Source organism: Rhinatrema bivittatum, chromosome 2 (assembly GCF_901001135.1).
Source record: "Rhinatrema bivittatum chromosome 2, aRhiBiv1.1, whole genome shotgun sequence".
Taxonomy (NCBI): domain Eukaryota; kingdom Metazoa; phylum Chordata; class Amphibia; order Gymnophiona; family Rhinatrematidae; genus Rhinatrema; species Rhinatrema bivittatum.
The window spans coordinates 51,621,555-51,644,072 of NC_042616.1; the positions used below are offsets into that span (position 1 = coordinate 51,621,555).

Genomic DNA, 22,518 nt, shown 5'->3' on the forward strand with positions numbered 1-22,518 from the left:
GCGAGCCAATTGGAATTGTGTGAATAGATGGCTTTATGGATGATGGTCAGGGTCTTGTAAAGGATACGAGAAGGGATAGGGAGCCAGTGCAGGTCCTTAAGAATCAGGGAGATATGGTCATACTTGCGTGCGTTGGAGAGGGTTCTAGCTACTGCTTTCTGCGGCATTTGGAGAGGTTTTATGGAGGAAAAGGGTAATCCAAGAAAGAGGGCATTGCAGTAGTCCATCTTGGACGCGAGTGTGGCATGGACAACAGTGCGGAAATCAGTGGCATGAAGAAGTGGTTTCAGATTTTTTAAAAAACTTTTAATTTGTAGAATCCCTCTTTGAGCATAGCATTGATATGTTTTTTGAGGTTCAGTTGCTGGTCAATCTGAACCCCAAGGTTCCTTGCACAGTGCTGCGCATGAAGGGTCTCGTAGGCAGGGTCGTTTGTGATTGAGGGATTAGTAGTAAGACTACTTAGAAATAGTGTCTGCTGACCAATTTTATAGCCACAGCTGACATTTATCCACTATTATGGAAGCAACTCCTCTGGCGGCAGTGCGAACAAGGTCACAGCTCGCATCTGCTAAAAAGGCGGCTCCAGGTTCCATTACCGCTCTGCCACCCAAAACCATTCCTTCAGGCTCTTGAGAAAGACGCAAACTAGCTCGAACCACCAGAGAACAAGAAAAAAAATCTGTAAATTAATTGCCATGGCCTCAAAGGCTTGCTGAAGGATAGCTTCAATCCTGAGCATCCTTTAGAGCTGCCCCTCCTTTCCACTGGAAAGGTGGTTCGCTTAGTAACAGACACACCAGGACATCCTACTTTGGGAAAGGCAACTGCTCTCTTGCCTTCAGATCCAAAGGATACAAATCTACCAAGGCATTTCCCCCTTTAAAGCTTGCCTCTGTGTACTTGTAGAGACACTCCCAGCCACCCCAAGCATTTTCAGAATCTGAGATAACAAACCCAGCAACTCATCTCTCTGAAAGAAATGGTGCAGAGTTCATTGTGGCTCTAAATCCGGGGGAATTTCTCCCTCCTCAAGAGGAGAGAAACCCAAATCATCAGTATCATCTTGATCTGCATCCTTCCGATCATCATGCTGCACCATGGCGTTTGCACTCATAGTGGACAAGAGGGGATCCCAAACACATGACCCTGATTTAGGAAGCATTACCAACTCTGAAGGGAGCCCCTGCAGAAAGGTCCCAAAAACAACAAGGGAGTTGATCTATCAAAGCCGTGAGGTAAAGAAAAAAGGAGGAGATACATCTATCATCATAAATAGCAATATATCAACCAAAGCCTGACTCAGGCCGAGTTTCGCCTACAAGGCTGCTTCAGGGGCTGTGTTGACAATGGTATGATCATATAAAATCTTGCAAAAAAAAGGGAAAATCCTTGATAGTATTCTAATCCAGTAATATAAAACTGGTCAATGCCGTGTCTCTCAATATTGTATTGGATCTAATAATGATGTGGACTATTCAAAACAATTATTAAGACCTTAGAAAGTCAATTCTTCATTTCTCAAAGACTACCATCGGTACATTCATAGGCTTCTGGTGTTGTTAGATTACAGCTATATATGATAATAAAGACTGACTGAAGGACTTTTTAGATGTATCTCCTCCTGTTTTGTTTACCTGCAGAAAGGTCTTCAGCCACGGAAAAATTCCACCCAGGAAAAGGAGAATGGGTCCATTCCAGGCCCCATAGGGCAAAACCTGACATCCTCTGAGCGAGCATCTCCTGAAGATGTCTCTGCCATCTGATGAACCGAAGAAAGGGACACCCCAGTAAGGGCGTCTCCAGTAACATTCCCCTCCGACTGAAGGGGATGGACCAACTTTGGCAAAATCAATAGGAAAGAAATACACCTTCAGCACACAGGCAGCACCGACACAGGCTCGCATAAAGTCCTGGCTGTTTCACCCTTATCTGGCAAGCAGCACAAATTGCTAAGCGTTTAGACTTTTGACACCAGCGCCATGTGGTCCTGGCTTGTCACGCACTTCAATAAGATATGTGCTCAAGTACACACTCAGCAACATGCAGAAGATGTGTGCAAAACACATTTTCTAAACAGTGCTCAACTATTTATTTATTTAAAATTTTTGTATACAGACATTCGTTAAGAAAACATCACATCGGTTTCCATGTAACATAAAATGGCCAACGGGGCTTTACAATGAAACTGATAAGGGAACTGGGTAGGGGGGAAAACGAAGGAGATTATTTGGTTATCTACACAGCCTAGAACGCTCCAAGCTATGAGCACAAAACGCATGCAATACGTGCTCAACTACTAGCCAAAGCGCGTAAGACAGGCCACATAAGCATGTGCACAAACAGAGGTTGCGGTTCTAGGCTCTCAAGTAGGTGCACACATGTGCACAGACGTCACACACAAAGCATACATGAAGGAGCTGCCTACCACACGGGTGAAGATACTAAGCCTGGAAGTGGGGCCTAACCAAAGGACTATTTATCCTGTCAAGCTTGCGCTGCCTCCACACCTCACTAAACTCCCCAGAGACGTGAGCAGGATGACACCGATCACTAAAGCAAAGAAGGAAAACCCGGTAAGAACGAAATAAGGAATGGAGAACCTCGCTAGGTTTATTACAACTTTGTCAATTTTATTTATTTTTTGTTACATGAACTCAGTCCTCCCTGGCTGATAGCAGGAATGGGTCACCAGCTATGGGTGGAGGCGGCAAAAGCCTTCACTGTGGAGCCTCTCTCAATCTGCAACAGCTCTTTTTTTTGGTCCACGCCAGAAAAAAAAAAAAAAAAAAAAGACTACCACCGACTCAAGGCACTCAACTAAGGGAGGGACAAAATGGTATCACCTCAGGAGGCAAGCAGTGCTATCCAGTAGTTTGTCTTCTCCAGAATTTTTTTTTTGTTTGGTTTTTTTTTTTTTTTTTTTTTAACTTTAACAAGCAATCCCCAATAGAGAAATTCAAGCCCACCATCTGCTGGAGACTGAATACTAGGTATAACAATACAAAGGGCAATTTAAAGTACTACTCCCTATATCACTGTAATCAACATATAACAAAATAGAGAGACATTAATTAGCATCAATATAATATTTTATTAATATTACATATCATCGAGCTTTTGGAAATAGCAAGAAAAGATAAGGTGATTACCAACAAGGAATATCAATTCCTGTGTGTGTCCTTTCCCACTACGGCACATTTGTATATATTACCAAAAGTGCATAAGACTCTAAATAATCCTCCCGGTAGACCAATTGTAGCCGGTATAGGTACTGTGCTGGAACCTCTTGCTCAAATGATAGATCATTATTTACAACCTCAAGTGATAGCAGTGCCCTCTTATGTGAAAGACTCTACTGACTTTATAAACCAACTAGCAGAGGTACCTGATATTCAATCTAATTGGGTTTTATTGACTGCCGACATTACTTCACTATACACTTGTATACCTCAATGTGAAGCATTTGAAATAATCAAGACAGAATTGGCTAAAATTGACATGAGTCCTAGAAGATTAAAATTCTCTCAGTATGATCGCAGAAATTGCATTAACGCAAAATGTGTTTAGTTTCCAATCTGATTATTTTTTGCAAATTGAAGGCATCCCAATGGGTTCGCCCATGGCCCCCAGTGTTGCTGGGTTGTATGTCGCCCAGTTTGAAGACAAATATGTTTATCAGTCGGTATGGTATCAGTACGTTAAAACTTGGAAGCGTTATATCGATGACCTGTTTTTTGTTTGGAGTGGGGGGGAGTAGTGAATTAGATCTGTTTATGCAATTTTTAAATTCTTGCGATCCACACTTAGAATTTACGTTTACTAAGCATAATCAATCCATTGTGTTCTTGGATATGAGGGTACAGATCTATAATGGGAAATTGATTACCAGTATCCATAGGAAAAGCACGGACAGAAATACCTTACTGCACTACCAGAGCTTCCACCCCAAACAGTTAAAGGATAATATACCGGTGGGCCAGTTCCTCCGGTATAGGCGTTTATGTACCTCTACTGCAGAACTCAAGATTCAGGCTACACAATTACAGGAGAGATTCCTTGCTCGAGGTTACTCGAAGTCCGTTATTAAAAAAGCATATAAGCGTGCATTGTACGCTAATAGGGACAATTTATTGATTCATTTACCAAAAGAATCTCCAACCAGGCTAATATGCACTATTCCATTTTCTTCTAAAGTTAATCAAATCAAAGAAGTGATTCGTACCCATTGGCACGTTTTGTCTTCGTTACCATGTTTTATAGACAAACCTATATTTGCCATCAAAAAGCGCCACTCATTGTATGATAAATTGAAAGGTCGTCAAGTATCTGAAGATTCAAATTCCCCTCATGGACAGTTTCCATGCGGATCTTGTTCGGTGTGCTCTCTTATGCTGCAATGTCAGTTTTTTGATCATCCTCATTTAAAATATCCTTACCGCATTCCCCAAGTTTTTGATTGTAATACGAGTGGTGTTATCTATGCAATTGTCTGCCCATGTAATTTAATTTACATAGGACAGACAGTAAGACCTATACGTTACCGTATCATTGAACATCGAAGCCGGATTAAATCAGTTCGTGAACATGTTCCTTTAGTAAATCATTGGGTAGAAAAAAATCATGTTGTGGAGGATATACGGTTTTTTGTTATTAAACAGATCACGCTCAAGTATGGAGGTGACTTGTCAACATTATTGAGAAAAATAGAACAGCGTTTTATTTTTAGTTGGCGCACCATGAGTCCGAATGGATTGAATGGACCTATTGAGTGGAATGCTTTTTTCTAATTAGTATTTTTTCTAATTAGTATTATTATGGTTTGATCTACGAATTATTTGTGGTCGAAGGTCCCTTTAATGTGTGAAGTTGTAGCAACGTCGAGTCGTTGATTTGCCAGGATGGAATGGTGTCTTCTATATAAAAGTTGTTCAATGCTTTGAAACTTGTATCGCTGTGGGTGACGTTAGCCTACGTCACTTCCGAGGAAACGTGAGTACGGGACAATGGTGACGGGATTGTGCCCTAGTAAGTTTTGAAAGTAATAGTTTGCTGAGGTTGGTTCTAATGTTTTGTTTTATATCATTGCAGTGTCATGATAGTTTGACTATGTGGGCCGGCTGATGTGGTAAAAACTTCTCTTTGTCTTCAAGAGAAAGTGCAAGTGTATAATAAACCGAAGGATGTACGCTACAGGAACGACATTTTGAATTATCCAGCCTTTGACAATATTCTTTATAGATATGTTGCAACATTTGGGCGTCCGAATTTGGTTGCAGTGAATAGAATACGGCAATGTGAGTTGGGTTTCATTGGATACAATATAGCAATGTGAGTGCTTTGGTTTTCAGATTTCTTTGAAGTTGCAGATATGAGGTTGTTGAGAGTGTAACCCGTGGGCCTTTGGGTTTTGAAAAGACTTCATATGTAGGATGTGAAGTTGTTTAGAGAGTTGAGTATGGCGGTAGGGTTTGTTTAGTTGGATGGTAGGAGCTTTATAGGGCCAGTTCAGTGTATAAGTTTGTTCATAACATTTATTAAAAACTCCATTAAAAACGATATTAAAAAAGATTTAAATATTGGTGGGAAATATCATGTTGATACAGGATTAGAATATTTAGGTGTGAGCTAAGAATCATGACACATTATGCATTAAGATTCACAATGGCTTTGTTATTTTTTGCAGTGCATGACTGCAAGTATAACGTTATTAAAATAGTCCCTGAGGAAGCCTCTACATAACAGAGGCGAAACGAAGATATCTTTTGTCGGACTCATTACAGATGGATTCTGAATTTATGAAAAGTGTTAAATTACTAAATGCGTGATTTTTACATATTTGTATTTACAGAACTGAATGTATAATTATACTGATATGAAAAAAACATTGGTTTATTAATTTTTCAAACTTCATGCAATGTTTTTATTGTGTTGTATGTGGATGAATGTACTAGCTTAGTTTTAATTTGTCTATGTAGGGGGGTTTTCTATATTAATAAAATATTATATTGATGCTAATTAATGTCTCTCTATTTTGTTATATGTTGGAGACTGAATACTGGCAGGCTGATGTAGGGGCACAGCTATATCTTCATGACATCAGCTTTAACTCAGTCTCTATCTGCTGGTAGAGGTGCATAACCCACTTGTGGGGATTGGCTTGCCGGAGTGCAAAGGAAGCCATATTGTCTGCTACTGCTGCATAAGGCCACTTCTTTGTGTCATCTGGCAGGAAGGCCCAAATCTCAAGAATGACGGATGAAACAACATTTGGGCCTGGAGGCCTGCTTGGGGCTAACATGTACTGTACGAGCCATTTGGTACCTTGCTATGGATGACCTAGCCCTTAACATGATTTGATTGGTCTAAGCAATCTGGATGCGTGAGATTTCATGCACCCAGATTACTTGCAGCAATCAGTGCCAGTGCCAACATGGCAGCTCCCAGGATGGTGCTTGAGGTTCAAGAATGCTGCTGAGAGACTATGTCTGAAATTCTTAATAGTAAAATAGCTGTACAGTACACACTGCACATAGCTTTTTTTTCACTACCAACTGTCAATTCTGGCTGTGGTATCACTAATATTTATTATTCCTGGGCACCAATGTACCCTGCACCATAGAAAGCAATTCACAGAGAGGGAATGGCCCTGCAGAACAAATTTAACATTCCAGGGTGCCGCATGCCCCAGTATGCAATCTGTCATTAAACGTAGGCCAGCATGCCCACAGGCCAGGAGAAGACCATTTTATATCAACATTTCAATCCTAATTCCTCAAAGTCCAACCCAATGCAAGCTTTTTTTTTTTTTTTTTTTAACTCAAGAGTATTCTGATGTATAAACTTGTTTCTTGTAATGTGGGGAATGGGGGTGGGGACAAATAGCAGAACTACACATTCCAGAATACTTATAAACCAGCAATAAAGACCAGGATTGGCCTAGTGTCTCTAACAGCTCAAAATGTTAGCCAAGCAGACAACTCACGTACTCCTTTAGAATGGGGAGGTTAAGTGACTTGCTCAGCCCAAGCTGTTGTGGTGAACTCTCATGTGTGGCTGAGGACTGGGGCGTGAGAAGCCAGGGGCTCTCTCTCAAGAGGAGCTGTGGCTGTGAAGCATCTTGTGTCAACCTGGGGAGCCAGGGATCATCTCATGTGGAGCTGGGGAACTGTCTCCTAGGGCACTGCAACTATTGTGGATTGGGAACTATTTAAAAGCTAGGTCTGGCTAAATGGTCAGTTTTCTCAATGGAGAGAGGTGAATAGGGGAGCGCCCCAGGGATCTGTTCTGGGACCACTGCTTTTTAACATATTTATAAACAACCTGGAAATGGTAACAAGTGAGGTGATCAAATTTGCAGATGACACAAAATTATTCAAAGTTATTCAAGCGTAAGAGGATTGTAAGAAATTGCAGGAGGACCTTGCAAGATTGGTAGACTGGGCATGCAAATTTAATGTGGGCAAGGGCAAAGCGATGCATTTAGGGTAGAGTAATCCAAATTATAGCTCCACAATGCAAGGTTCCACATTAGGAGTCACCATTCAGGAAAAGGATCTAGAGTTCTTCGGCTCAGTGTGCAGCAGCAGCCAAGAAATCAAACAGAATGCTAGGCAGTATTAGGAAAGGAATGGAGAACAAAACAGATAATATCATAATCCTCTGTATCGCTCTATGGTGCGACCTCATCTTGCATATTTTGTGCAATTCTGGCCACCACATCTCAAAAAAGATATAGCAGAATTAGAAAAGGTACAGAGAAGGTGACCAAAATGATAAAAGGGATAGAACAATTCACCTATGAGAATAGGAGAAAGAAGTTAGGACTCCAGCTTGGAGAAGAGACAGCTGAAGGAAGATATGATAGAGGTCTATAAAATAATGAGCGAAATGAAAAGAGTAAACGTGAATTTCAAAAAGTAGAAGGACTAGGCAGGGACACACAAAGTTAGTAAATACTTTTAAAACTACTATGAGAAAATATATTTTTTACTCAACTCACAATTAAGCTCTGGAATTCATTGCCAGAGAATGTGGTGAAAGCAGTTAGTGTAGCTGTGTTTAAAAAAAAGTTTTGGACAAGTTCCTGGAGGAAGAGTCCAAAAACCATTATTAAGGTGGAGTTGCAGAAATCCACTGCTTATCCCTGGGAGCTGTGGTTAAAGAACTGTCTTGTTTCCTCATTGGGTGAGTTTGTTCTCACTAAATTACCATCTGGACCCTGACGTCAGTGGGAGGGGGCTGGAGAGTGCCTCTAAGACCAGCACAGAGCAGCTTCACTACAGGACAGCTAATTACCTGAAAAAAAAGAACTTCAGAGCCTGCTTGAAGCACTGTGTTTCCTCATTGGGTGAGTTTGTTCTCACTGAATTACCATCTGGACCCTGACGTCAGTGGGAGGGGCTGGAGAGTGCCTCTAAGACCAGCACTGAGCGGCACGCCACCGCCACGCCGCCTAAGGGGCACACGTGGCTTTGCCCGGCTTAGTTTGTGAAGGCTAATAGATTTTAATATTTCCGTTTAAATTGTTATTTCTTGTGATAGCTGTCCCACCAAGAGGCGAATCTTAGGTTTGGTAACGTGGAAGGGTATCTCTGGATATATTCTTTGTACATTTAATCTTTTTAGTACAATATGCCGCATAAACGTAAAGCCAAGGTGAGAGTATACCCAGCAGAACACTCACTTTCGCTACAACAAAGATTTATTCCAGAGTATGCTGTTTCAACATCAAGTCAGGGCCTGGCAAATCCCATAGGTGGGAATGTGGGAGGAACACAAGTTTCACCAGGGGAAATATCACTAAGCCCACCTCTACCTCGCCAGCTGATTATAGCTTCCCCACAAACTCCTTCGAATGTTGCTGGAGTAGGAGGAGAAATTCTCGCTCCATTACCCCAGCATGCTGGGAACATTGAGGGTAGTTTGGAGAAAGCTAGGTCTTCGACTCCAGATTTTAAATTAAATCTGGATGAAGGAAACAACATCCTAGCGGGGATTGGAGAAAAATCAGCTGTAACAATAGATTCTTTGGCAGATCCAATGAAAAGATTGGCATATAACATTCAAGAACAATCAAAGTTATTACAGCATGTGTCTAATAAACTGGACTCTGTTACTCAAGATCATCAACGGATCCTTTCGGATCAGTGCATACAGATTATTTCTTTGGAAGGGGAAGTTAGAGGTTTAAAAGATCTAACCATTACTATTACTCATGAAAGATCTGCCACTTTGAGGAAAATACAGTACTTAGAAAATACAGTAAAACATTTGAATATTAGGTTATTAAGTTTCCCTAAGAGGAAAATTTGACAACTTTTAAAAAATATTTGGAAAAAAATTTAAAAAATTTCCTCTGAAAAAAATTCCTGTTATAAAGAAAATAATTCAATTACTTTATAAGCATAATGAAGTAAAAAAAAATACTGAATCTAAGCAACCTATAGATTTCCAGAATTTAACCCAATATTTGGAAGAAACACAGGATGAGATTTTGGATCGGATTACTTTATTAGTAACATTTCAGACCCAACAGGAAATGAATCTGGTTATGCAGGCATATTTTAAAAACATGAGTATTGAATTCTTTGGTGGTAAGGTCAGGGTATGCCCTGACCTTGCCAGAAGTACTCAGATTAGACGCAAAGCTTTTCTTTCTTTAAAGCCTAGCGTCATGGCATTGGGGGCAACTATGGCTGTAAAATACCCATGTAAATGTGTAATAAAACAGGGAAATGTTTTTATTTTCTTTGAGGTATCTCAATTGCAAGATTTTCTGAATGCTAGGATGCAGATATCTATTAAAGATGGAGGTGTAAGTAATTAGTATATTGTTGAAACCTTCATGAATATCCAAATTATTCTACTATAATGTTTTTCAAAAAAAAATTTTTTCCTCACAAATTTCATCCTCTTGGAATTGCCTCTGTGTCGTCTAGTTTTTGAACAAATATGTTTACTTCTTATCTGTAAGTTGTGTAATTAGAATGTATGTTCAAAACTTTAATATTTCATTTTGCAAAGTTGATTTTTACTTTGTAATAGTTTGAAAAACTAATAAATTAAAAAAAAAAAAAAAAAGAACTGTCTTGGTAATTCTGGCACATGGTATTTGATGGTTATCCTGAGGCTGGAGAGAACCATAAGCAGGTGTGCGATAACTTTGAGGCAGGTCCTGCCTATTGTTCTGTCACCACTCCCGAGAGATAGGTCTCAGACAACAGAAAGATGGAAGAACACTGACCAGAGATTGTCTGTCCTCTCTCTGTTGCATCTTTTACCCTGCGGAAGTCCACTTGACCCAACAGTCTGAAGAACACACCAAAACTGCTCCCACTTGAATCCATACGTGGCTTACAGGCAACTAACTTGCTCTGTTGGTTAGTGACTCAAAAACACTGGGTGCAGGCTGTGATAATTTGGGCCAATAAAAGATTAAGACCCTAACACTGCCAAAGCCAACAGGAAGAAGTACAGACTGCAGCAGGTCAATTAGAATAACTTTACTGACTGGGATATATGGACTAAATAATTCTACCAAGGATCAAAGTTCATGTGTATGAGCCTTCAAGGGTCAAAGTTCATAAGGGACTAGTGATTTGAGCAGTGGGTTATGAATCATGGAAGCCAGGGTTCAAATCCCACTGCCACTCCTTGTGGCCTTGGGCAGTCACTTCTCCCTCCATTGCCTCAGGCACACACTTAGATTGAGAGCCCTCTGGGGACAGGGAAATATATACAGTACCTGAATCTAATGTGCTTTGAAGTGTCATGAAAAGCAGAGTATAAATTTAAAAAAAAAAAAAAAAGGGATTTAGTCCTCACCCATTGACAAGAGGGTCTTGTAGTTTTCTTTCATTATATCCATGTAAAGTTTCTTCTGCCAATCTTCCAAAAATTCCCACTCTGTCTCCGAGAAGGACACTGCCACGTCACTGAGTGTGACCAGCCCCTGCAACAGAGTCAGTACAATGTCACCGGGTGTGAACAGCTCCTGGATCCCAGGTTGACTACAGTGTCACAACATGTGACCTGTTCCTGTAACCCAGTCACTACTTTACCACAGTATGACCATCTCCCAGTTTCTAACACACCAAGAGTGAAAACATTTTCTGAAAAGCCTGGAAGCCAGGCAACTTTTTTATTTTTTTAGGAAGCCGTGGGACAAATTTTTTTATTTTTAATTCTTGGTTTACTTAAATTGTTTTCTTTCAGTTTTATCATTTTTTTAAAAAGTTCCTCTTATTTTGTTCTTTTCCCATTTTTTTTTATCTTTGCCTTGCTTTCTTTCCAGCATCTATCCCCCCTGCCATTTTTAACTCCCCTCCTACCTCTCTCTAGCCTCATCATGCACTTTCCCCAAAGCCCTGGCTGGAAAGAGTGGACATGTTGCTTGCTAGGCCCAGAGCAGATACAGCAACTCCTGTCTAGGGCAGGGTGGCTTCTGGGACAAGGCCACAAATTTTAGGCAACTTGTTATTTTTCCAGCCCTGTACAATGTCATTGTGTGCGACTATCTTCTGTAACCCTCAGTACAACCCCCCAGGAGTGTGAGACCATCTCCTGGAAGACAGTTATTCCCCCACAATCCCTTACATAGGGTTACCAACTGGTCATCAAGACATCCCCGGTTCCACCTCAATGCATCTATGAACCTGGAGATTAAACTTCTGATAGTGACCAGGACAGTCTGGGCTTTGCACTATTTTTATCTGGTTTGATGTTAAGCACAGGCACAGCTGTTTTCCCCAATGTTGCTGGATATATATTTACTGCTTTGATTTTGGCTGTTCCCGCTTCTCTTTTAGTCCCCTTTCCCACTAGTATTGTCGCAGGCCAATGTACAAGAGCAGACCTGCTGCAAGGGTGGATCTTCCTAAAAAGGGTTCCTTCAGAGGGATAGAGTCTTCTGGGTGTTGAGCACCTATTAAAGAATTTCAACCACAAGGAGTGAAGTATTCCTCCCTGAAAACAGAGACAGGGGTAATATTGGCAGCTCACTTTACTTCTTGAGATCGGTATATAAAATAAAAAAAATGTAATGCAATGCAATATAAAATAAAAAAAAAAAAAGGCAGTGTGGGGAAACCGTAGAACAGACCAGCCTGGTCAGGTGACACGGGTGTTGGCAGCTTCATGGATACAGGCATTTATGTAGTGCTTTAAAGCAGACCGCTGTATGACAAGTTATACACAAGCACAATCAGTCCCTGTCTTGAAGCGCTTGTGATCTAGTCCCAGCTCCATCAGCGACTCTGTGACCCCAGGAAAGCCACTTTATCCCTCTTTGCACTTCCGGCAGCCATCTTCAAGGAAGGCATTTGTCAAACTGGGTTTCCTAAATGAAGTTTTTAAAAACCTTCAGCACATAGCGTACAGCAAAATCCCCGTGCCAGCCTCCTAATTTGAGCGAGACAATTTTTCCTTAATGGCTGTTTTACCAAAGGAAATGGAGGCCTGATCCAGTACCCGCAGGGCATTAATAATAACGTGGCTCTGACTTTCAAGCAAGAAAGGGAGGATTTTTTTCTTAAAAGATTTGCACTGGATACCGTAGAACAGTTTTGTTTATTTGTTTTTAACGTACCTGAATTAGATTGTTTTGGAGTAACAGCACTCTCAAAATCCCAGCAAAATGGAGCAGCTCATCTGAAGCTGCCCGGCTTCACTTTAATCCATGGGGGGGTGGGAAGGAGAGAAAATGCTTTTATTTTGCGAGGGAACATGAAAATTCTTCAATCCCCCCATCCCAACTTTTCAGGGCCCTGTGGGATTCGCCTACCTGCACCGAAACGGCCTCCACCTCAGGCTGGAGCTGGCTTTTCTCCGGCGAGCCCATGCGGCCGGCCGCAGAGAGAGCGGCGCTCTCGTCCAAATTTTTAGGGGCTGCCATGCAGAGAGCCCGCCGCAGCCCTTTCACTTCCGCCCGCAGTAGAGAGCGAGGGAAGTCCGGCTGCCGACAAGCCGCTCCAGTCCTGCTTTTACCACGGGCCACGCGCCGAATCCCAACTTTTACACTTTCACGGCGAGGAGGGGGAGGGGGGAAGACCAGGCCCGGATCAGCCTGTCCCGAAGAAGCTGGAGCCCGCAACCTCGCTTATTTACCGCGAGATTGGGCTTCTTTTTGTAGTCATTCGCGGGTTGTTTTTTTTTCCGAGTCGCGGGTTGCTTTAAATTGGGCTATTTTTTCTGCCAGTCGCGTTTTTTTTAGGCTTCTTGGGCGGGACTTGTGCTCTGATGTTACAGTGATTGGCTGCGGCTGCGGCTGCTGCGATGAAGCCTGTCTATAGCAGGCACAACCTATCCCTATATTGCAGCAGTAAGCCAATCAGAGCAGACCTGCAAGCCTTGCACACGAGCACGTTTTGTGGGCAGAGCTAGCACCGTCCGTGCAGCACGGCATGCAGTGCACAGCATCGCACGTGGGCAGACCTGGAACGGGAAGGCCAGCAGCAAGCAACAGCTTCAGACCCTGCAGCTACAGCCAGGTATCAAGAGGGGAGGAATGAGTATGTTGGGAATGGGGAAGGAGTGTGTGGGGGGCTGGGGATGTGCTTGGAGGGGGGAAGGAGCGTGTGGGGGCTAGGGATGTGCTTGGAGGGGGGCAATGAGTGTGTGGGGGCCAGGGATGTGCTTGGAGGGGGGAAGGAGCATGTGAGGGGCCGGGGATGTGCTTGGGGAGGGGGAAGGAGCGTGTGGGGGGGCCGGGGATGTTCTTGGGGAGGGGAGGAGCATGTGGGGGGGCCAGGGATGTGCTTGGGGAGGGGAGAAGGAGCATGTGGGGGGCCGGGGATGTGCTTAGAGGGGGGAAGGAGCATGTGGGGGGCCGGGGATGTGCTTGGGGAGGGGAGAAGGAGCGTGTGGGGGGCCGGGGAAGTGCTTGGAGGGGGATGGGGATGAGCCTGTGGGGGGCAGGGGATGTGTTTGGAGGAGGATTGGGGGGGAGGGGTTTGAGCATATGGGGCTGGTGCTTTTTAATTTGTTCTACACCACTTGATTTCATTTTTTTTTCTCATTTCTTCTCCCTGCAGCAGATCACCTCTGTAATCTGTCCATACCTACTATTTCAGTCATTGGCTGCTACGCTACTAAATGGTTTTGATCTACTATGGCTAGAGTAAGGAACTGGGCTAAGTACTGTAATAGGTACTGCAAAGTGTGGGAAGAGGAATGTGAACTAAAAGCATGGATTCAGCCTGCTGTCAGCAATGAGAGGAGGGGGGAATGAGCGTGAGAGGATTGAATTTTCAATCTCACGTGTTTTGGGCTTTTTTTGGGCTTGTTTTTTTGGAAAAAAAGTGCTTGTTCTGTCATGAAAACCTGGCAACCCTGCCGCAGGCCCAGTGCTTACAAAACCCCGCTCCGGGTCTGGTTTTCCGTGAAAGCGAGTCGGATCTCGGTCTGCACTGCTGCGAAATAGCGACTGTGGCTCTCCCAACACTTGGGCCTGTTTGTGGCCTTCAGGGACCAGGCCTGTGCAAGTGGGAGGGGCGCTGATTGAACTTGATCAGCCCCCTCCTCAGGTCAATGGAACGAGGTAAGATAATCCAGTCCTGGTTTTGCTTCCATTACATGCATGAACTCCCAGCCCTGGTTTTCTCAGGGGAAAACAAAACAACCAACAAAAGAATAAAATAAATCAGTGAGAAGCTTAGAAGTGCAAGTCTTTGCATGTGATGGGACAAAACCAGCACATCAGATGCTGGGCTTGCCAGACCTTTTGCTCTGATGCAGCATGGCATGTCTTATGTTCATTTCACCTGGGGAAGGGGAAGGTGGCAACTGTAATTACTCTGTAGTCTTGGGCATCTTATAACGTTTTCCTTACTGCTTGGGCAGGCATGTGGAGTCCTGGTGGGGCGAGGAAAAGGCGGGTCACAGGCTGTGCTTTACAGCTGTTGCTATAGCAATGTGTACAAATGTTCAGGACAATAAAGTTTATTGGATTGATTTGACTTGTACTTAATATCGTAACAGAGTTAAGTGACGGCAGATAACGACCAAACAGTCTATGCAGTCTGTCTAGCAAGTTGCTTATGGTAGTAACTTGCCGCTCTATACAAGTTAGCCCATGTCCTCTTAAGGGTAGTAACTGCCACTCCGTACCTGTTGTCCCTATGTAGAAACGTTACAATTAAAGTTAACAGAGGGTAACCTATTTCTCCATTACCATCTTCGAGCCTCTAAGGAGCCGCAGGATTTGTACCATAACCTTTTGAATTCCAATACTGTTCCTGTCTTCACCACCTCTTCTAGGAGGGCATGTCAGGCATCGACCATGTTCTCGGTGAAGAAACATTTCCTGATGTTGGCTCTCAGTCTTCCAGCCTGGAATTTTATATTGTGACCTCTAGTTCCATAGTTTCCAACTGAAAAGGTTTGATGTTTGTGCATTAAAACACTAGAGTGGTACACAGAAATATATAAATAAGCAAGCAATAACTACAAGCAGGGGCGAATGGCGACTGCTGCAGTTGGTGGTGCACCGTAAAATTTGTGTTATGGAAGGGAACGCTAGGAGAGCGATCCCATCTAGAGGGAATTGTGTACCCTTGGACCTCGGCACGAATCCAAGACAGCAGCGAGGATGGGCGAAGACAAAGTCTGATCCTCTGCCGGACCTGCATGCTTCTGGAAGCCAACAACATTATGTTGGTAATTGAACAGTCCTCCTGAAGGAGTTCGATTTTGTGAACATCTGAAGAATGAGACAACTGACAACCCCTCGACTAACCACGCCAGCAGTGAAACGCACAGCCATCTTGAATGTACTAACATTTGCAACGCAAACGGCACATAATACTTAGTGACGTAGTTACGCACTAACATTTAGTGGAACGTGACTCCATTTTGGAATAATAATTTGTATTGTATTAATACGATCGCCGCTATAAAATGTCTAACACGTCAATTAAATGACGAAACAGTAGTCTGATCATAAGCTACACCTACTAGAGGACCACGCTAGCAAATGCTTGTTCAGCAGTTTGTAAATTGTTTGTTCAGCAGAAAGTAAAACGCATGTGCAACAGATAAGAACTGTAAAGTGCATAAAAGTTTGCTCCTAAGGGGGCGTGGCATGCAGTTGTACTAAGCCCTTGTCTTAGCTGCATCTTGCTGGCAATAAAAGTCTATCTTTGCGGATCAGTTGTCTGGGCCTCCTTACTGAGATAGAGATGGTTACATTTGGCGAGCCTCAGCCAGGAGGTACCGGGGACGCTATTTTAGCCCCCCAGTGGGTCTGGTAGTTTGGTGGCGGAGCGATCCCCCAGACTTACCTGGTGAGTGGACACCGCTGAGTTCAGCGATCAGGTTTCTGAGGGGACCGTTCCACAGAAATTCTTCTGAGACCTCTGGGCTGGTGATCCGGGACGAAGGCTTTCGGGACGATCGGAAGAACCCTGCAGGCGAGTATTTTGGGGAATAGCGGAAGAAGTGGAGAATAGATAAAGAGTAGCTGGTCCGTCACCAAGCGGACCGAGGGGGCTTTGATCACACCCCTCGCAGTGGTTAGTAGGAATCCTGTTCCGAAAGCCACGCGCATAAGAGTAAAAATAACAAAGTGTAAAATAGTGGGAATAGGTTTCTTGTTGTGTGAAAGAGAGTGAAAGGCCTCGCAGTTCTAGACCGGGCGACTGCGTTCTAGTCGGGGCAAGTGTGACCCTTTTGTGTCTGACGGATACGGACCCCTTACCTATCCGTCTTCCCTTCCCTCCTTTGTCTGTGATTCTATCCTAATGGGAGGGGGCTATTCAACTCCATTAAAAGTCATGACGAAGCACTATAGTGAAGTGTTCGATAGACATAAATGTACGAAACCCGGAATGATTCAACGATGCACCCATAGGTGGCCCAGTTTGTGTGTAAATTGGCCTCCGAAAGGAACTTTCGATTTTTAACGGCCACAAGGGTCCAGAAAATCGTTACCCAAGAAGGGAATCCGGGTTGTCCTGAAGATTTACCGTACATAACTGCGTGGATTGCAGTCATTGTAGATCCTCCGTCATGGGCAAAGAAGTTAGTGGAGGGAGCCGCCCTCGTAATGGTGGCTCAAGTGCACAAAATGGGGAACCGGAAGTCCCCAAACCGGAAGAGAAGGGGAAAGGCGGCCATCTTGAGTATCAAAGATGATGCGTCATCTGCGGCGGCCATATTTGTAGTGCAAGAGAATTCAGAGACTCAAGAAAAAAAAGTTAAACCCCTGCCGCCCGCAGCGCCGTCTGAAGCGGAACATCTCTTGCCGCCACCTTATGTTCCTAGTTGTCCTCAATTATATACCTTGCCACCAACCCCCGCCTATGCGCAGGCCGATCCTAGATTAGAACCGTCTCCCGAAGTGAGACTTGAAGTTGAGGCAGCGAAAGTTGAAGACGGCGGCGAGTCGTCCGTCGCAGACAGCACTCGTAGCAAAACCCAAGCCGCAAGTTTGCACCTGCCAATCAGGGAAACGTCTACAGTAGTTCCCTTGGTCCCGACCGAAGAAAACGAATATCGCACTACGCAAACTATAAAGTTATTTACTTACATACCTTTCACCTCCAGTGATCTCTTCAACTGGAAACAGCTTGGCCCCTCTTACGCTGATAAACCAGATCAGATGATAGATTTTTTCCAAATACAAGACAGTAAAAACCTGAATCCTGCAACCCTATTGCCAGCTCCCAAACCAGTCAACCACAATTGTGAAGAAGTTATGGCCACAGTACATTCCAGCCGACCCGATCTCAGAGATCAACCCTGGCAGGGAGCTTGGACTTTATTCACTGATGGAAGCAGCCAGGTTATAGATGGAATTCGGGTCGCTGGTTATGCTGTAGTCTCTGAAGACGACATCATCGAGGCTGAGCCTCTACCCCCAGGAACATCGGCACAAAAAGCTGAGCTAATTGCACTAACCCGAGCTCTGCAGCTGGCTGAAGGGAAAACTGTAAACATCTATACTGACTCTAAATATGCCTTCCTTACCATTCAAGTACACGGAGCCCTCTATAAGGAACGAAGATTTCTAACTGCTGAAGGAAAGCAGTTAACTAACGCATCTGAAATACATAATTTGCTAAACGCTGTCTGGGCACCAAAAAAGGTAGCCGTCATGCATTGCAAGGCACATACAGGAAAGTCAGACCCCATTGCAAAAGGAAACCAATGGGCAGACAAAACAGCGAAAGAAGCAGCACGCGTGCAGTCAATGCAAACAACAGCCACAGCTTGCCCACTCCTACAATTCCCAACTGAAAGTTCTGTTTATTCTGTCGAAGAGAACGATTGGGCACAGAATGAGCAGTTTCACCAGCAGAATGGTTGGTGGGTTCTACAAGATGGTCGAATATGGATACCGGAGGCCATTGCTTGGACTATAGTTAAAGAAGCCCATAACAAAACCCATCTTGGTCGAGACTCATTAACAAAACTATTGGAGAAAACATATTACATCAACAGAATTACTCAGCTAACCAAGTATGCCATTAATCAATGTGTCACCTGCGCGAAGAACAATCCCCGGAATGGACCCGGTCCTGCCCCTGGACATATCCTACGGGGAACAACACCTTTTCAAGTTTGTCAAATTGACTTTACTCACATGACTCCTTCAAAAGGATACAAAGCACTGTTAGTAGCAGTCTGTACATATACTGGTTGGATTGAAGCCATGCCTACACGAACTGAAACAGCTAAAGAAGTAGTGTCCTTACTTCTTCATCAAATCTTACCGCGATTTGGATTGCCAAGACAAATCAATTCCGACAATGGACCAGCTTTTGCCAGTGAGGTCACCCAACAACTAAGTAAAATTCTGGGTCTCAGGTGGCACTTGCACTGTGCTTGGAGACCCCAAAGCAGCGGAGCAGTTGAACAAGCCAACAGAACTCTGAAGAATCAAATAGCTAAATTGTGTCAGGAAACAAAGACTAAATGGTCAGATATCCTACCGTTAGCTTTACTACACGTCCGATGCAGCCCCAGAAAGTCTGGCTTAACACCATATGAAATGATGTATGCAAGACCTCCACCTCTCCCATCCTTTCCTGAATCGCTACAAATCCAAGGAGAAATGTCTCTCAGCAACCAACTTAAAGGACTGTATGACACAGTCATTGCCATCCGCAACTACACTTGTGAGACTGAACCGCTAGTCTTGCTGACACCAACCCATCCGTTTCAAATTGGAAATACAGTCTGGATAAAGGAATGGGATGAATCTGATTTCCTCAAACCTCGATGGAAAGGGCCATATACTGTGCTACTAACCACTCCTACAGCTGTAAAAGTCTACGGATGCCCATCATGGATTCATTGGACTCGACTCAAACCTGCTTCCTCCCAGTGGCAAGTCTCCCGGATAGGGGACCATAAATTAAAATTCACTCAAGGCAGGCAGAGAGATACCCCTGAGTAAAAGACATAAAGTAAATTACTGAAGAATACTAATGTATCCATTTCTTTCCTTCTTTTAGAGACAATAACACATGAAATCAACTCTCCTCATCACAACTTGAAGTGCTAAAACGCAATCTCAAAGGTTCTGAAGATGGGGTGCTACCCCACCCTAAACCTCCAGATCCATACTGCTCCTTATTCTTTTCTTCGACTGTCAAGATGTCTACAGCTCTTACTACTGATCTCATATGCATCAACTCTATCTCCTAAGCTTCCCTTAAGCAAAAATTGTTCTGAATGCATCAAACAAATACGTACTACAACTCAAGATGGATTTAAACTTGTTTCTACAATCATACATCAATCTCAACCTCCAACACCTTGTACATCACGACCTGCTTGTGCTTTAAATACAACCCAAGGGTATCAATCCTTTCACCGATGCTTGGACGGCAATAAAGTCATCTGTCATTCTCCAACCACTCCCAAGTACTATAACATTACCCTCACTGCTGGGTTGCCAAAGAGTCCCACCACCAGCATTGTACCAGAGGGAAAAGGACTCTTGTACTACATCAACTCTACCAAGATCCTAGTGGGGAGGAGGATCTAGTGTTACACTCACTTTCGACGCCTGTGACGCAATTAACAAACATCCCAATGCACTCCACTGCGGATCTCAATCTTGGGAAGAATCCTATACTTACAACCATAAATATCTTTGTCCTTACAATCGAGTAGCTAATCCATCTAGCTGGATGCCTTGTGTTGGGGATCTCACCCTATCCGGATGGGCCCTGGTGTGCGATTATACTGGGGGGGGGGGGTTACCCAGGCTGCCAAGGAGTAGGCAGACTGACAAAAGCAACTGGAAACATTGTGTCCTTGCAATGGCCACTCAGGAGTGAAGGATCCCCTTGGCAGGACACATGGGGATTTGGAATCGACGGAACCGGAAGAGATCCTATGACCTACATTACCATCACACAACGAAGAGACAAACCCCGACCCATCATTCACCAAACCACTGTAGTTGGTTATCAATCATTTTTCGATGAAGTATCCCAACTGACTGAAGAATTACAAAAGCATACAACCTCACATCAAGCCAAAAATATGTTTGTGAATTTAGCTGAAAACATAGCTCTATCTTTGGAAGTCAAAAATTGTTTTGTATGTGGAGGTACGAACGCAGGAGAGCAATGGCCCTGGGAAGCCAAAGAGGTATTCCAATCTGACTTTAATACTCTGAATACCACTGTAGCTTATAACCGAAAAACCAGTCCATACGAATGGGCTCTCCAGACTGATGTCATTGGCAGACAATGTATATCTCGACAACATTCAAAGCTATATACCGTACCTATTGGAAATTCCCCTTGCACAGGGGTCCTTACTATCAACACAAACAATCGTACCTGGTGGCAGACAGAGAATTCTACCATGCCTGTTCCTTTTTGGACTGAACCAACACTCAACAAGACATGGACAGCTGCTGGAGGACCCACTACTTCCTTCACCGCTCCGGATGGATATTATTTTGTATGCGGTCGAAGGGCATATGAACAACTACCTACAAGCTGGTATGGAACATGCTTCTTGGCCACGATCCGCCCAAGTTTCTTCCTATTACCAGTCACGGCTGGAGAAACATTAGGAGTCCCTGTGTACAGTCCCATGAAACCAAACAGACGTCGTAGAAATAACAAAGTTTCGATTGGAGATTGGACTGACCAGGAGTGGCCACCCGAGCGAATTGTGCAGTATTATGGACCTGCCACATGGGCAGAGGATGGTTCTTACGGATATAGAACCCCTATCTACATGTTAAACCGTATCATTCGACTTCAAGCAGTATTGGAACTCCTAACTAACGACTCTGCTCTGGCTCTCAACATACTAGCCAAGCAAAACACTAAACTTATTACAGCCGTTTATCAGAATCGGTTGGCCCTGGACTACCTCCTAGCCCAGGAAGGAGATGTGTGTGGGAAATTTAACCTGTCTAATTGTTGTTTACAGATTGACGATAAGAGCAAAGTCATCGAAGACATCACCGACCGGATGGTTCGCCTGGCCCATGTTCCTGTACAAACATGGACTGGAGTTTTTGACTGGACAGCGTCACTGCCCAACTGGCTCACTTCGATTCCGGGGCTGAAGGAACTCTTTCTTCCTTTATTGTTCCTACTCATTACTTGCATTTTATTTCCTTTATGTCTCCCTCTTATTTTCAGGAACTTACGTTCAATGATTGAACGCATTGCTGATCGAAGAGCAGCTGCCCACATTATGATGATGAACAAATATGCTTCAGTTTCCACATTTCCATCATCTGATTCATCTGACTCCGAAGACGAATACTTTGATACTACTTTATAATGCAATTTATACCACTAACCTGTCCGGGCCATTTTGTTAGCTGGGGTAAGCCGGGCTACAAAGGGGGGTGACGCCAATAGGGCCCACCCGTCTCAAACCCGTGAAGACACCAACGACCTCGCAACATTTTAGGGCCCACCTGGAGTGATAACTGTATTAACTATTGTCTGTCTTTTCAGCTACCTCACAGATTAAAGTGATACTTCTGCCTTCGACCGAAGTTGAAGTATCAAAGGGGGGAATGAAGGAGTTCGATTTTGTGAACATCTGAAGAATGAGACAACTGACAACCCCTCGACTAACCACGCCAGCAGTGAAACGCACAGCCATCTTGAATGTACTAACATTTGCAACGCAAACGGCACATAATACTTAGTGACGTAGTTACGCACTAACATTTAGTGGAACGTGACTCCATTTTGGAATAATAATTTGTATTGTATTAATACGATCGCCGCTATAAAATGTCTAACACGTCAATTAAATGACGAAACAGTAGTCTGATCATAAGCTACACCTACTAGAGGACCACGCTAGCAAATGCTTGTTCAGCAGTTTGTAAATTGTTTGTTCAGCAGAAAGTAAAACGCATGTGCAACAGATAAGAACTGTAAAGTGCATAAAAGTTTGCTCCTAAGGGGGCGTGGCATGCAGTTGTACTAAGCCCTTGTCTTAGCTGCATCTTGCTGGCAATAAAAGTCTATCTTTGCGGATCAGTTGTCCGGGCCTCCTTACTGAGATAGAGACGGTTACACT

The 22,518-nt window shown here is 43.7% G+C and overlaps 2 protein-coding genes across 4 annotated transcripts in view; one reads left to right on the plus strand and one right to left on the minus strand.

The window, feature by feature from the left end:
- Positions 1-13,203, minus strand: part of LOC115083209 (zinc finger protein OZF-like) — a 38,053-nt gene extending 24,850 nt beyond the window's left edge. The window contains exons 1-2 of the mRNA XM_029587015.1: positions 12,785-13,203; positions 10,828-10,954 (exon numbers count right to left, since the gene is read on the minus strand). Coding sequence (XP_029442875.1) covers positions 10,828-10,954; positions 12,785-12,895 — 238 coding nt within the window. The 5' untranslated portion in view covers positions 12,896-13,203. The remainder of the gene's footprint in view (positions 1-10,827; positions 10,955-12,784) is intronic.
- A 71-nt stretch (positions 13,204-13,274) lies between these two features.
- LOC115083939 (endogenous retrovirus group 3 member 1 Env polyprotein-like) lies at positions 13,275-22,510 on the plus strand. 3 transcript variants are annotated; one of them, XR_003854429.1, is made up of 3 exons: positions 13,275-13,490; positions 14,034-14,119; positions 15,259-16,158. XR_003854429.1 is itself a non-coding variant. In XM_029588076.1 (2 exons), exon 2 carries the CDS (start codon positions 20,347-20,349, stop codon positions 21,760-21,762), a length of 1,416 nt encoding a protein of 471 aa, XP_029443936.1. In that variant the 5' UTR covers positions 13,295-13,490; positions 19,458-20,346; the 3' UTR covers positions 21,763-22,510. The 3 variants fall into 3 exon arrangements, 1 of the variants encoding a protein (XP_029443936.1); XR_003854428.1 differs by having other exon boundaries at positions 14,034-16,158; XM_029588076.1 differs by lacking the exons at positions 14,034-14,119; positions 15,259-16,158 and adding an exon at positions 19,458-22,510 and having other exon boundaries at positions 13,295-13,490.
- Positions 22,511-22,518: the final 8 nt, after the last annotated feature.